This window comes from Physella acuta, unplaced genomic scaffold (genome assembly GCF_028476545.2).
Source record: "Physella acuta isolate Inbredline_101_S28 unplaced genomic scaffold, ASM2847654v3 ptg001070l, whole genome shotgun sequence".
NCBI lineage: Eukaryota > Metazoa > Mollusca > Gastropoda > Physidae > Physella > Physella acuta.
The window spans coordinates 234682-250618 of NW_026732587.1; the positions used below are offsets into that span (position 1 = coordinate 234682).

At 36.3% G+C, this 15937-nt stretch overlaps 2 protein-coding genes across 10 annotated transcripts in view; both read right to left on the minus strand.

Moving 5' to 3' along the window:
- The window catches only part of LOC131955500 (muscle, skeletal receptor tyrosine protein kinase), a 65932-nt gene extending 65290 nt beyond the window's left edge, over positions 1-642 (minus strand). For 5 of the 6 annotated variants that reach the window (XM_059319638.1, XM_059319639.1, XM_059319636.1 and 2 more), the window contains exon 1: positions 9-597. In XM_059319638.1, coding sequence (XP_059175621.1) covers positions 9-96 — 88 coding nt within the window. In that variant the 5' untranslated portion in view covers positions 97-597. Of the gene's footprint in view, positions 1-8 lie in introns of all 6 variants that reach the window. The other variant, XM_059319634.1, reaches the window with a different exon arrangement.
- A 4211-nt stretch (positions 643-4853) lies between these two features.
- The window catches only part of LOC131955502 (eukaryotic translation initiation factor 2D), a 34617-nt gene continuing 23533 nt past the window's right edge, over positions 4854-15937 (minus strand). For 3 of the 4 annotated variants that reach the window (XM_059319648.1, XM_059319646.1, XM_059319647.1), the window contains exons 4-17: positions 15806-15889; positions 15121-15223; positions 14553-14660; positions 14096-14267; positions 13403-13496; positions 13075-13192; positions 12834-12876; positions 12523-12626; positions 11872-12018; positions 10555-10644; positions 7733-7831; positions 6659-6779; positions 5257-5431; positions 4860-4984 (exon numbers count right to left, since the gene is read on the minus strand). In XM_059319648.1, coding sequence (XP_059175631.1) covers positions 4914-4984; positions 5257-5431; positions 6659-6779; positions 7733-7831; positions 10555-10644; positions 11872-12018; positions 12523-12626; positions 12834-12876; positions 13075-13192; positions 13403-13496; positions 14096-14267; positions 14553-14660; positions 15121-15223; positions 15806-15889 — 1529 coding nt within the window. In that variant the 3' untranslated portion in view covers positions 4860-4913. Of the gene's footprint in view, positions 4985-5256; positions 5432-6658; positions 6780-7732; positions 7832-10554; positions 10645-11871; positions 12019-12522; positions 12627-12833; positions 12877-13074; positions 13193-13402; positions 13497-14095; positions 14268-14552; positions 14661-15120; positions 15224-15805; positions 15890-15937 lie in introns of all 4 variants that reach the window. The other variant, XM_059319644.1, reaches the window with a different exon arrangement.

Genomic DNA, 15937 nt, shown 5'->3' on the forward strand with positions numbered 1-15937 from the left:
TTTTCTACCTCCTAACGAGCCTTGGACCTCCAGCGTTGTCATCAAACACAGCAGAGTCAATGTGACCACTTCGAAGACCCATCGATGCGAAATCATCCTACTCGTCGACTGAAACTTGAATAAATATCCAAAGTTTATGACGGGCCATTATAGTCGATGATTTAATCCATTTCACCGTTGACACACAGTTTCCTCAACACTTTCTACATGTTTCTTCTGGCTACGCTTAACTTCCCGACCACTTACATTCCATTACTACAAGAACCACACACGATGTTAGCACGACACAATCACACAACACAGTATTGACAGCTTCGGCGACATTCGGCAAAGGGCTCGGCTACTTCCGATGATTCCGCAAGGTGCTATGACACAGTCACAATGGTAAACTCGGTTACCGGGAAGATATTTCCGATGTTACAATTCATTCCAGGCGTTGGTATTCCGTTCTTAAATCTGACATTAGAAAAAATTAACAGAATTCTTGTAAACAGATCTCGGTCTAACAAACCCATACGGCATATTTCTTTTAATTCAACAAAAGCAGCATACTTTGTTATACAAATTGTTTAAAATCGTTACGGTTGGTCGTATAGGTAAATAAACACAAGCGTTAGCAGACAAGACATTTTCTCGCATTTTTCTCATTTCTTTCTTGTATGTGTAAGGGCAAGGCGACTGTTAATGTGCAAGTACAAGCGGGGCGCGCAGGGTATAACGCTTCGCTATGAAAACAAACTAATCGTATCTGGTTGAATGCTGGTTGGCAGTGGTTTGAGGACTATTTCATTGAGGAGGGTTGTAGTTGTATGTTGGACTCTGTTGAACTCGTGTACAAAATAAAGATATGTTATTTTTTTTTCCTTCTAATAAATAGGTGTTGTTGTTTTTTGTTTTGTTTTTAAATTAATTTCAATATTATTAGACGATGAGGTCAAATTGTAGGGCTCTTAATAACCTACTTTTAAAAAATTTAATAGGCTCGTCTTGAGATTAGGCCTGAAAGTAAAAGGGATTTTTTTAGTTATGAATTTAACTTTACACTTTTTAAAATAAAATTAATTGTTTACGGTGCATATTATTTTTAGCGCAATTTCCATTCTGGAGAATTGCGTTTATTAACTCGTCTTTTCTGGGAATGTGTGTCCGGGCTTTAAGTCGTATCTCCTCCTCAACGAAGCAATATCGATGACTAGTTCCAAAAGCAATTATGTTAAGCAAGTTACCAGGATGAACATAGGCCAAAAAAATTCCGGGTTTCTTTCATGGATTTCCCGGAAAAGCCAAAAAACTCGGGAAAAATGCAGTTTTTGGCCCATATCTCGGCAACCAGACCACTTAGCGACTTGAAACATTTACCAATCGATTACTGCCATAATTTAGAACAATATTGCCGAAGAAAGTTTTCAAAAATATCCTTTCGTTCGGTCACAAAAAATTTTTTTAATTAATTAAAATTTGGACCGAATTAGTAGGCATGTTTATCCAACCCCACCACACGCGTCATCACGTTCAATAGCTGCGCCATCACGTTCAATGGCTGCGTCATCACGTTCGGTAGCTAGGCGCGCAATGGTTTTTAGTCATGTAACTCTATTGTAAATAAAACATGTAAAATACTGAAAAAAATAATAATAAAAAACGTTTTAATAACTAACCAATGGTTTACTAACCCTGCTCTTGATTTACGCTACGACAGAGCTATTTTTAGATAACATAAGGAAATTGCGCTAAAATTGTCACTAGACTTTTTAATTACCTTGTATTAAATATTATTCATTAAATGTAGAATCCAGTCGGGAAAGCCTATAGGTATATGAATAAGTAGGCCCATAACTATCTTATATATAATGGGCTATGTGCTAATATTGCATTATCGAGACCTTATAGCTAAAGACAATTTATTACTTTAAAAAAATGAAATGCTGATTTGATTTTTTAAATGTAGTTGACATGCATAAATGACGTCACTGGTAGAATGAGAAAAGAATTTGTTACGGTGTGCTCATAAAAATGTGTGTTGGGAGGGGGGGGGGGGTATTCATTCAACGTCATTTTTTTTGTGGGGGGGGGGGGGGGTCTTTTGTGTTGAAGTTTTGACCATGGGATGAAGGAGTAAAATTAGCAATACATGACGTCTTTCAAGGATTCAATCCCTTACTTTAACAAACACTCAAAAAGCGTTTTTTTTTTAAATCAATGTGTTTTTTTTATGATCCACATAATGTAAATTTTATCGTTTATTTATTGTGACACTGGAAGCAAAAAAAAAAAAAAAAAAAAAAGAAAAGAAAAAAAAGAAGCTAATTTTTTTTAAATAAAATAAAACCTAAATTTTTTTTAAAAAGTCGAGAAGATTCGCATCCCGATGTTTGTAAAGATCATAACCTGCCCGAGGTTCTCAAGGCCGTTACCTTCAGGGGCAAGCAGACGCAACCAGTAGAATTGTGGCGTTTTATCTAAATGTGAAACCATGCTCATCAACTGCCCTCGTAAAACGTTACTTTAAAAAAATCTCCTCTGCTGCTCATCTCAATAAAGTGATAGTGCTCAGATGTTAAATTGATGAATCAATAAAGCGATAGTTCTCAGATGTTAAATTGATGAATCATAGCACAAGTGTAAGCGTCTGACTTATCTCTGAAATTAAGAGAACTCAAAAGTGGGAATTGAGAGTTTTCACCTTACGCGTGCTACACCAGGTAAAAAGTGGGATTTTTTTTTTATGTCTGTGTTCGCCAGATGCAATAATGCTTTCATCATCAACCGACATTTGCACACATTTTAGCTATACTCCAAATTTTCATTTCTTTCGTTTGATACGAGTGGCTCACGATCCCCAAGTTGTAGACTCTGGGCTATTTTTATCTTTATGTTAAAACCATTCCGTCTGTTCTTACGCCATTGCAACATGTTACAAACATTGGTCTGTTTAAAAAACATGTCTCTGTAAATTGTATTCAAACACTGTTTTTACATCAATGGTACGTGTTTACTGCTCTGTTTTTACATGGCAATATGTTTAAAACAATGATATGTTTTTACGTGGCAATATGTTTAAAACAATGATATGTTTTTACATGGCAATGTGTTTAAAACAATGATCTATTTTACAACACTTGATAATGTTAGACTTTTATAGGCCCAAGTCTAAGACTTAGACCACAAATGACATCACATCGAAAGTAAACATTCAAATGTTTTCCGTGCTGACCAGTGCACTGACCAACTAATGAATAGTGCATTTCTTTTCTTGCCGTGAATAGACATGTTTCCTTAGGCAATACGATATGCAGACAAATGGACAGTGTTTCTTTCAGACATTTATTACGCGGAGGGGTGGGGGGTTGGACACTGGTTGAAGTATTTATTTTGTGTGTAAATTTTATTTCGTTCGGGTTGGGGTGATATGTGGGGGGGGGGGGGGGGGGGGGGGGGGTAGGAGAGGGGGTGTAGATGCCTTAAGACTGCAGGTAGAGAATAGAAATTTCAAGAAAATACAGACAGAATATAAAATAAGCTCCTAACAATGTCAGCTGGAATTTTTCTTGGAAATAAAAAACAGGACTTCCTAGTAAAATAGGGGATGCTTCATCGCTGTATTGAGCAATATAGGAGAGACCTCATCGCTGTATAGAGCTTTTGAACTCATACAAGAAGCATACGCTGGAGAGAGGGCGGGGGGGGGGGGGGGGGGTCGTTAAATTTGTTGTTGGATTTTCTAATCAAATGCGAGGGGGGAGAGGAACGGAGACTTTCTGGTGAAAGTTAATTCGTAGTCCCGAGTCCCAAATATCATTAATGAGCGGTCATTAGCCCTTACTTTATTAATACTACTCGTTAACAACAAAACAGTTATTTCCCTTATTCTAAGTGATTCCGTCCCTTGAGAACAAAAATGGACCGAGCGCTATTCTACTCATTGTTGCTTGAATCAGTTTATCTTAGAACCTGTCAGTATTGGAGTGGCAACTCACCCCAACACACCCCTCCACCACTGACACAATAAGTAGATAAATATTTAACAAACAGCGCTACTATGCGTGAACGCTGTTTCCGTGTGGGACGAATGACTGTGAGTTACTATTTAACTGTTAGGTGATCCTACATTGTTAAGTTTTGACTTATCCGGGCAATGTTTCTCAGCCACCTCCAACAATTTTTTTTCCTTAGACAAAAATATCTCAACGGGCCGGATGAGTGGGCCTCAGTTTGAAGACCCCTGACCTACAGCTTTACAAGGGCAAGGTCACTGCACGTCCATACAAAGCTGGTATAAAAATCATAATCTCTAAGACGTAGCTAAAAAAATAAACAATACGTCCACCCATCCACCCGCATAAGACCATCCCCTTTTTTCTGATGCGACCTCCAAAATAACAATGGTCTTCAAATAAGTTACTGCTAGTGGCAAAGGTCTGCGGATGTTGCTTTCAAACTGTGTGTTACAAAGTCACAATTTTGTATATATATATATATATATATACGTATATATATACACACATATATTGCATTATTTATTGCATCAGCTCATATTGAAGTTTTCTTCAAAAAAAAACATTCGAATGTTTACCGTATAAAGGTTATGTTGGAATAAGATACCTTTTCAAACACAATTCACATTATTTTTCAAATGGCAGGAAGTGTGTTTTTACCAAGCCTAATGTTTGCGTTTAATCTGATCCGGCTTTTAAGAGTATTATTTTTCTCATAAAACCTCCAAGGGAAATCACTTAATGTATTGCTGTCCAGTAGAGTTATTTCCCATGAAACACATTTAAAAAAAAAAAAAAGATGTAAAATATCTCATAAAGGCTCTTATACAGAATAAATAACAACAATAAAAAGAATATTTTTTTTGTAATCTATTCAAATTGATAAAATAAAAGTCTAGACAATTTTTGCAAGCTTCATTATCTCTTTTTCTTTTGCTTGGGAGCCAGCTCTATGCCTGTGATGAGTCGCTTGGGAATTTTATATTTTTCTGAAATAAATCAGGGTTTTAATCACGTAAGTTAAAGTTTTAATTAGTTCATACACCACACTAAAAGCTTCACAAAAATATACACGTCAGTGAGCTTAAGTTAGCAAACAGTAAAAATACAACACAGAGATATAGAAGTTAAACTTGACAAATGTCCAGACCTCTACCAGATATAGTTGACCAATGCCCACATCTGTACCTGCTAAAGTTGACCACTGCCCACACCTATACCTTGATTAACCCACCCAACTCAACCAAACTCTACAACCAACCTGTAAGGAGAGTGTAAACAAAATTGATCTGGTTTCCCTGGACCACAACTTGAGGACCCTTGTTCTTCTGCTCGGACGCCACAACAGAACAGCTGCAGGCCACGGCCTTCTGCACGACCTGGGCAAAGGTCTTCAGGTCAATGCCAAACTCTTCAAGGTTATCAACAATGGTCACCTGGATGAGAAGAGAATATAGCTCAGTGACCCTACAACACCAGAGATTTCAGAGAAAATCAGACAGCAACACACAGCAAGTTTTATTAGTGAAATAGAGAGCAACATCAGAGATACAGCAACATAAGAGATGGCATCATCAGAGATACAACAATATCAGAGATAGAGCAACATCAGAGATACAACATTAGAGAAACAGCAACATCAGAGATACAACATTAGAGAAACAGCAACATCAGAGATACAACATTAGAGAAACAGCAACATCAGAGATACAACATTAGAGAAACAGCAACATCAGAGATACAACATTAGAGAAACAGCAACATCAGAGATACAACATTAGAGAAACAGCAACATCAGAGATACAACATTAGAGAAACAGCAACATCAGAAATACAACATTAGAGAAACAGCAACATCAGAGATACAACAACAATAGAGATACAGCAACATCAGAGATACAACAATAGAGATACAGCAACATCAGAGATACAACAATAGAGATACAGCAACATCAGAGATACAACAATAGAGATACAACAACATCAGAGATACAACATTAGAGAAACAGCAACATCAGAGATACAACAATAGAGATACAACAACATCAGAGATACAACATTAGAGAAACAGCAACACCAGAGATACAACAACATTAGAGATACAGCAACATCAGAGATACAACAACATCAGAGATACAACATTAGAGATACAGCAACATCAGAGATACAACAACATCAGAGAGACAACATCAGAGATACAACAACATCAGAGATACAACAACATCAGAGATGCCGCAGAGAAATGTAGTTAGCTAAAGACAGCAAAAGTTATATTACTGAAACAGCAAGAAACAAGAGAGGCAACAAATAATTGTTGTAAAACTTAAATGTGCACTCAGGGATACAGACAAGTCGTCTATAATTCCAGCACTAATTAACCCTGGAATTTGTTGTTTCAACTGTTTTTTGTTGAAGGAATCTAATCAACTGTTTATCATAAAGGTCCAACTGTTTTATTAGAATTAATAAAGGTATTACAAATATTGTTATTCAGCAGCTTCAAACAGTTTTTTATGTAACATGGGATTTCCATTTCTTTGATGTTCTAATTATCTTAGATGAAAGGAAGTCTTTGTTGGAGGTATGTATCAAATGATGGTGTTGAACACTTACACCTGTCACTGAGGTGTGGATGCCTTACACCTGTCACTAAAGTGATCTACCTTTTTCTGTGAAGCCCTCATGGCCACGTCCAGTTTGATGGGGTCCAGTTTTCCCTTTTTGATAGTTGGAGGTCCAGAGCCTAAGCTGATGGCTACAGCTGCTTGCATCTTCCCCACCACCCTGCGTCAAGGGGAGAAAGGCAATCTTAGTTTCACATTGGCTACATACTCCTTTACATACATCCACTCCACACCAACATCATCCACCTGATCCATTCCATACCATCATCCACCTGATCTACTACACACCAACATTATCCACTTTATCTACCCCACACCAACATCAGCATATTCCACACCCAGCATACTTCCTGTTTACCCACAAGACAACAACACAAACAAGCAGAGAGCAAATTAACTTGGGATAACCTACAACACTGGAGAATCATCTGATTCATTCCTGGCACAGGTATATCATTTGTTGGCTAAAGCAACACGTTTCAAACTTTAAAAAAGTGTTTTTTCCCGGTGGTTTTAGAATGCAGGGATGGTTTGATCACCTACCTGTTGATTACCTGCCTGTTGATCACCTACCTGTTGATCAACTGCCTGTTGATTACCTACCTGTTGATCACCTACCTGTTGAACACCTACCTGTTGATCACCTGCCTGTTGGTTACCTACCTGTTGAACACCTACCTGTTGATCACCTGCCTGTTGGTTATCTACCTGTTGATCAACTGCCTGTTGATTACCTACCTGTTGATCACCTACCTGTTGAACACCTACCTGTTGATTACCTACCTGTTGATCACCTACCTGTTGATCACCAACCAGTTGATCACCTACCTGTTGATCACCTACCTGTTGATCACCTACCTGTTGATCACCTACCTGTTGGTTACCTACCTGTTGAACACCTACCTGTTGATCACCTGCCTGTTGGTTACCTACCTGTTGATCAACTGCCTGTTGATTACCTACCTGTTGATCACCTACCTGTTGAACACCTACCTGTTGATTACCTACCTGTTGAACACCTACCTGTTGATCACCTACCTGTTGATCACCTACCTGTTGATCACCTACCTGTTGATCACCTACCTGTTGATCACCTACCTGTTGATCACCTACCTGTTGATCACCTGCTCCCAGCTCATATGGTCCAGGTCACCTTCTGAGGGCTTTAAAATTATGTGAGCTAAGACAGGATCCAGTGTTACACTCACAGACCTGGAAAAAAAATATTTTAAAAAATTATGTGAGCTAAGACAGGATCCAGCGTTACACTCACAGACCTGGAAAAAAAATATTTTAAAAAATTATGTGAGCTAAGACAGGATCCAGCGTTACACTCACAGACCTGGAAAAAAAATATTTTAAAAAATTATGTGAGCTAAGACAGGGTCCAGCGTTACACTCACAGACCTGGAAAAAAAATATTTTAAAAAATTATGTGAGCTAAGACAGGGTTCAGCGTTACACTCACAGACCTGGAAAAAAAATATTTAAAAAAATTATGTGAGCTAAGACAGGGTTCAGCGTTACACTCACAGACCTGGAAAAAAAATATTTTTAAAAATTATGTGAGCTAAGACAGGGTCCAGTGTTACACTCACAGACCTGGAAAAAAAATATTTTAAAAAATTATGTGAGCTAAGACAGGGTCCAGCGTTACACTCACAGACCTGGAAAAAAAATATTTTAAAAAATTATGTGAGCTAAGACAGGGTCCAGCGTTACACTCACAGACCTGGAAAAAAAATATTTTAAAAAATTATGTGAGCTAAGACAGGGTTCAGCGTTACACTCACAGACCTGGAAAAAAAATATTTTAAAAAATTATGTGAGCTAAGACAGGGTTCAGCGTTACACTCACAGACCTGGAAAAAAAATATTTAAAAAAATTATGTGAGCTAAGACAGGGTCCAGCGTTACACTCACAGACCTGGAAAAAAAATATTTTAAAAAATTATGTGAGCTAAGACAGGGTCCAGTGTTACACTCACAGACCTGGAAAAAAAATATTTTAAAAAATTATGTGAGCTAAGACAGGGTTCAGCGTTACACTCACAGACCTGGAAAAAAAATATTTTAAAAAATTATGTGAGCTAAGACAGGGTCCAGCGTTACACTCACAGACCTGGAAAAAAAATATTTTAAAAAATTATGTGAGCTAAGACAGGGTCCAGCGTTACACTCACAGACCTGGAAAAAAAATATTTTAAAAAATTATGTGAGCTAAGACAGGGTCCAGTGTTACACTCACAGACCTGGAAAAAAAATATTTTAAAAAATTATGTGAGCTAAGACAGGGTTCAGCGTTACACTCACAGACCTGGAAAAAAAATATTTTAAAAAATTATGTGAGCTAAGACAGGGTCCAGCGTTACACTCACAGACCTGGAAAAAAAATATTTTAAAAAATTATGTGAGCTAAGACAGGGTCCAGCGTTACACTCACAGACCTGGAAAAAAAATATTTTAAAAAATTATGTGAGCTAAGACAGGGTTCAGCGTTACACTCACAGACCTGGAAAAAAAATATTTTAAAAAATTATGTGAGCTAAGACAGGATCCAGCGTTACACTCACAGACCTGGAAAAAAAATATTTTAAAAAATTATGTGAGCTAAGACAGGGTCCAGCGTTACACTCACAGACCTGGAAAAAAAATATTTTAAAAAATTATGTGAGCTAAGACAGGGTTCAGCGTTACACTCACAGACCTGGAAAAAAAATATTTAAAAAAATTATGTGAGCTAAGACAGGGTCCAGCGTTACACTCACAGACCTGGAAAAAAAATATTTTAAAAAATTATGTGAGCTAAGACAGGGTCCAGTGTTACACTCACAGACCTGGAAAAAAAATATTTTAAAAAATTATGTGAGCTAAGACAGGGTTCAGCGTTACACTCACAGACCTGGAAAAAAAATATTTTAAAAAATTATGTGAGCTAAGACAGGGTCCAGCGTTACACTCACAGACCTGGAAAAAAAATATTTTAAAAAATTATGTGAGCTAAGACAGGGTCCAGCGTTACACTCACAGACCTGGAAAAAAAATATTTTAAAAAATTATGTGAGCTAAGACAGGGTTCAGCGTTACACTCACAGACCTGGAAAAAAAATATTTTAAAAAATTATGTGAGCTAAGACAGGGTTCAGCGTTACACTCACAGACCTGGAAAAAAAATATTTAAAAAAATTATGTGAGCTAAGACAGGGTCCAGCGTTACACTCACAGACCTGGAAAAAAAATATTTTAAAAAATTATGTGAGCTAAGACAGGGTTCAGCGTTACACTCACAGACCTGGAAAAAAAATATTTAAAAAAATTATGTGAGCTAAGACAGGGTCCAGCGTTACACTCACAGACCTGGAAAAAAAATATTTTAAAAAATTATGTGAGCTAAGACAGGGTCCAGTGTTACACTCACAGACCTGGAAAAAAAATATTTTAAAAAATTATGTGAGCTAAGACAGGGTTCAGCGTTACACTCACAGACCTGGAAAAAAAATATTTTAAAAAATTATGTGAGCTAAGACAGGATCCAGCGTTACACTCACAGACCTGGAAAAAAAATATTTTAAAAAATTATGTGAGCTAAGACAGGATCCAGCGTTACACTCACAGATCTGGAAAAAAAATATTTTAAAAAATTATGTGAGCTAAGACAGGATCCAGTGTTACACTCACAGACGTGGAAAAAAAAAGTTTTGAACACACAGTTATTTCACACACGTTTTGCAATATTTCTGTTTGATACTGGTGGCAGAAATAATGATAAAAGTTAATGAAGCAACATGTTAATGATAACACAAAAATTTAAAAAGCAACAAATATAACAAAGCCTAAATTAAATGACTGTGTAGTTGTGACACAGCCACACAGCAGATATGTATAAAAATGGTGCAGTTATCACTAACATACAAAAGATATTTATAAAAACATACTTGCCCCTCTCTTCACGCTGCAAGTTGTTAGCTTTGATGTAATCTGTCACTAGCTGTCTTACATCTGACATCAACAGCGCGTCACCTTTCCTGAAGGTACAACATTTATTGTATTTACCAATTATAAACATTTGCCGTTCCTGAAGGTACAACATTAATTGTATTTACCAATTATAAATTTTGCCTTTCCTAAAGGTACAATGTTTATTGTACTGAAGCTAGTGTTTCAACATTTAAGTGTTTTTACCAAATATTAGTTGCTTTTCCTGATATACAACAGCTTATTGTTGTGAAAATTTTGCTAAAAACTGCCTTTTCATAAAACATAATTCAAGTACAAAACTAAGGGAAATAACACACAGAACATTTAGTTTAAAATATTTAAAAAAAATATGTTTAGAGTTACACACTTATTTAAAAAAATTTACTTGATAAAATAAAATGTTTTAGCTCAAAGGAAAAATATATTTTCTATGTTTTTATAGTAGTATAGATTGATTAGTATTATGTTACTGATGCAAATAGATCAATGTAATCCTCCTAACAATGACTACTAATATTTAAAATTACGACTCTAAAAGAGTCAAACTTGTAATTCTAATAGCTTAAATATGTAACTTGGTATAGAATCTGTTTCATTATATGATTCATAAAGTTAAAAATTACGAGAATGCAAAAGTGACAGTTTATGCAAAAACAAGTTTGAAAATTTCTCTGAAACTCAAAGTAGAAAATTAAAGGTGAAAACAGCTAGAATTATTTATTGTTTTTTGGAGAGAAAAAATCATTAGCAACTGTGTTCTATTTTTGGTAAGGGTGAATAGCATAGAATGCCTTTTTGCACAATAATAAAACATTTAAAATGTTGGTAATGATGATAGAATTTTGTTGCATTCTGACACATTTACAGAAACTGAGGTAACAAGTTTTGTCACAACATCAGTCACTGTCCCCACAGATACAACATTTTATTGTATACAAGACTTACCCTAGTTTAGCATCCTTATACAACATTTTACTGTATACAAGACCTATCCTAGCTTAGCATAGTTGTACAACATTTTATTGTATACAAGACTTACCCTAGCTTAGTACCCTTGTACAACATTTTATTGTATACAAGACTTACCCTAGCTTAGCATCCTTGAACAACATTTTATTGTATACAAGACTTACCCTAGCTTAGCATCCTTGAACAACATTTTATTGTATACAAGACTTACCCTAGCTTAGCATCCTTGTACAACATTTTATTGTATACAAGACTTACCCTAGCTTAGCAACTCTAAACAACATTTTATTGTATACAAGACTTACCCTAGCTTAGCATCCTTGAACAGGTCCAAAGTGGCAGCATTCACCAGGTAGACGTCAGTGAACTGTAGAGGGGTGAAGGCCGTGTCCTCTGTCTGGCCAGGTTTTTTGGTCTCTTCCTCAATCTCAGGGACCACGACGTCTCGTAGTCTGAGGATAAAAACATTTGGTATGAGGTACACATCTCGTAGTCTGAGGATAAAAACATTTGGTATGAGGTACACATCTCGTAGTCTGAGGATAAAAACATTTGGTATGAGGTACACATCTCGTAGTCTAAGGATAAAAACATTTGGTATGAGGTACACATCTCGTAGTCTGAGGATAAAAACATTTGGCTTCAGATGCATTGGCATGAATATGTATCTTAACCAAAGCAGGAATATATTTTGATCAAAACTTTCCTGAACTAAAACAAATTTATTGTTTTATTTCCATAAAATCTAATAATCAACTAAGTAAAACAACACCAATAAAGTTTAGTAGAAATTATTTTCAAACATGGTTATTGGTTGCATAATTATTTGTGTTTGTATCAGAAAAATATGTTGTGAATACATCAAGAATTTTGAGAATTAAACTAGGTAGCAAGAGAAGGAAAAAGAAAGGGAAGCAAGCAAGGAAACAAGGTTAGAGAAAGAAGAGAGAACCTACTCAGGGTGTGACTTGTCCACCTCTGTAATGACGTCCACACCTTTGGTCTGTTCTTTCATTTTGATGTAGCCATCTTTAACTTTGGACTGCAGAAACTTGGACAACTGCACAGAGAAAACAGAGTTTAATAATCTGACCATCTCACAGATCCCAGGGCAAAGACTTTTATAAAATCTAAAGGTTATTTTATGGCACCACCCTATTTTAGACTGAATTATGTCCCTTATTAGGTATCACAACATAATAATTGAGGGCGAGGGGAAGGGAAGATTGAAGCAGTGTTCAGCTTATAGTAGAAAAATGAATCCTACCTTCTTAAATGAAGAGTTTTTCAAATCCATAGGCTTGCCACCACTGCAATGAAGTAATTATTTTTTTTGATAATGCTATGACATTGTGTGACTGTTGAATTTACAAAGTTTTATACTTTGTTCATCCAAAAATATGAACACCAACAAAAAGATTAAAGATAGATTCTTATAAATTACATTTGTTTACAATAAAAAAAAAGAACAAAGTCAATAGGACAGTTAAGCCTTGTGTAAGGTTTACCTGTATGGCTGCATAAAGTTCCTTAAGAAATGACTAGTCAACAAAGGGAGATCACTCTTCTGTACTTTTGCTTTGATCGCACAAGCAAAACAAAAATGTAACAGCTCGTCCATTTCATCTGTCAGTAATAGAAGATGATATTTAAAAAAGGAATGTAGAATTTTAATAGCTATAAATATTACAAGTATATGGAACAAAATTCTATAATCAAAGCTAATTAAAAATCTTAAATTATTTTTTTAAATTCAGGTATTACAATGATAAAAATAATTCAGCTTTTTGATCAACTAACAAAAAGAATTTGTTCATTTCTCAATAAAACACTGACCTATTGGATCTTCTTCTTCCACCTTTTCTTCATCTTCACTGGACACATCTGATGATTCATTGTTTGCTGCAGTCCCAACTGGTTGGTCACTTGTCTGAAGGATATGGTCAAATGTTGTTACAGGGTTAGGGTAGAGGGGGGAGGGGGCTTGGCCAGTGTGACAAACTGACCAATGTGAGTGGGCACTAACAGGAAACAGTGGCAGACTGACCAATGGGACTAGACAGTGACAGACTGACCAATGGGACTAGACAGTGACAGACTGACCAATGTGACTAGACAGTAGCAAGAGGCAGTGACAGACTGACCAATGGGACTAGACAGTAACATGACACAGTGGCAGACTGACCAATGTGACTAGACAGTAACATGACACAGTGGCAGACTGACCAATGTGACTAGACAGTAACATGACACAGTGGCAGACTGACCAATGTGACTAGACAGTAACATGACACAGTGGCAGACTGACCAATGTGACTAGACAGTAACATGACACAGTGGCAGACTGACCAATGTGACTAGACAGTAACATGACACAGTGACAGACTGACCAATGGGACTAGACAGTAACATGACACAGTGGCAGACTGACCAATGTGACTAGACAGTAACATTACACAGTGACAAACTGACCAATGGAACCTTACAATGGCACAACAAAGTGACAGACTGACCAAACAGAACATCTACCTTGTCATCACCTCCGACCTCCAACCCCACAACACCGTCAGCCAACTCAGTTAGTCCACCATCCCCAGTAGGGGGGCTCTGTCCTTCCGTCCCCTCCCCTTCACCATCTCCCCCATCAACTGATGGAACATCCTCAGGCACCAGTGGTGGCCTAGACTTGTCCCCCAACTCCCTGAAAAAACAAAAATCTCTCACAAAAACTCTGTAATTTAACTCACACACTCCATTACATTGTTTAATTTTTTTTTTCATTTTTACACTTTAAAATAGTTAGGTTTATTTGAATAGAATTACAATGTACAAAAGAAAACCATCAATTGTAAAATTGCGCATAAATAAATTTGGTAACTGATATTCATATCCAAAAATATAGCACATTTTCAACAGTAATTTTTAATAAATACAATCAAGTTTACAGAGGTTGTCTCCCATGATAACCAACACATAGAGTACTCACCACAGATTGTCTCCCATGATGTGCAGTACTTGAACACCTTTTCCCCTCATGGCTGACATGTACATATCCTCCCCACTGAGTAGAGCCTTCCCTAAGGCTAAGGGTGATCTACAGCAGGGATGTACATAAACCATTTGTAATTTTAATTTAAAAAGTAACCTTTTCATAATTACCAAAGGAGAGAATTGGTCAATGTCAATTTCATACTTTTGTGTCAGTTTTTTCCTTCTCTATCCTGTCCAATTTTGTATTGTCAAAGCTAATGCCACCTACAATTATTTTTAAGACAATATAGTACATAGTAGATTAATCTTTTCCAATCATCTAGGCTAAAGAACCAGGGACAATGTACAAGACATGTTGTAAATCATGTACTAAAAAGACAGGAACAAAATAGACGTACACTCTAGGTCTGACATTAATTTGAAATAATCCCTAGATCAGACCTAAAATAGATATATGTTCTAGATGGACACAAAATAAAATATTCCCAAGATCAGATTTGAAATAGACGTAAGTTCTAGATACATTTTTTTTAAATGTATTTGTGACACAAAGTTAAACTTACTTGTTCCCAGCTATGGAGATGCAGACTAAATCACCTTTCTTTAGGTTCCCAAACATCTTTGGGGAGGGTTCTTTATCAGATATCACACCAGGTAGCATAAGATCTGGAACAGGACAATCGAGCAAATTCATATACGAAGGTTTGTACATTCTTTAGTGAATAACAAGTAGGTAGCATATAGAAGGGTTTGTACATTCTTTAGTGAATAACAAGTAGGTAGCATATAGAAGGGTTTGTACATTCTTTAGTGAATAGCAAGTAGGTAGCATATAAAAGGGTTTGTACATTCTTTAGTGAATAGCAAGTAGGTAGCATATAGAAGAGTTTGTACATTCTTTAGTGAATAACAAGTAGGTAGCATATAGAAGGGTTTGTACATTCTTTAGTGAATAGCAAGTAGGTAGCATATAGAAGGGTTTGTACATTCTTTAGTGAATAACAAGTAGGTAGCATATAGAAGGGTTTGTACATTCTTTAGTGAATAGCAAGTAGGTAGCATATAAAAGGGTTTGTACATTCTTTAGTGAATAAATTATAAGGCATCTGCCACTCAATACAAACTTTCAGCTAACTTGTAAAAAAAGCAATTGTTGACATTACCAAAACAAATAACTATACACATTGTAAAACAATCAGAAAAGACTTTCAAAATTTTAAAAATGTTTTGATTTCATTAGTTAAGTACCTGCACCCTTCTGTAGTTTTTCAAAGACTGGCGGCCAAGTGCGGAATACTGGGAGGAGGCTTGGGTACTGCCACAGGGTGTACACTGTAAGATTAAATGTGATTTATAATTTTAATTCAATATTTAACACAA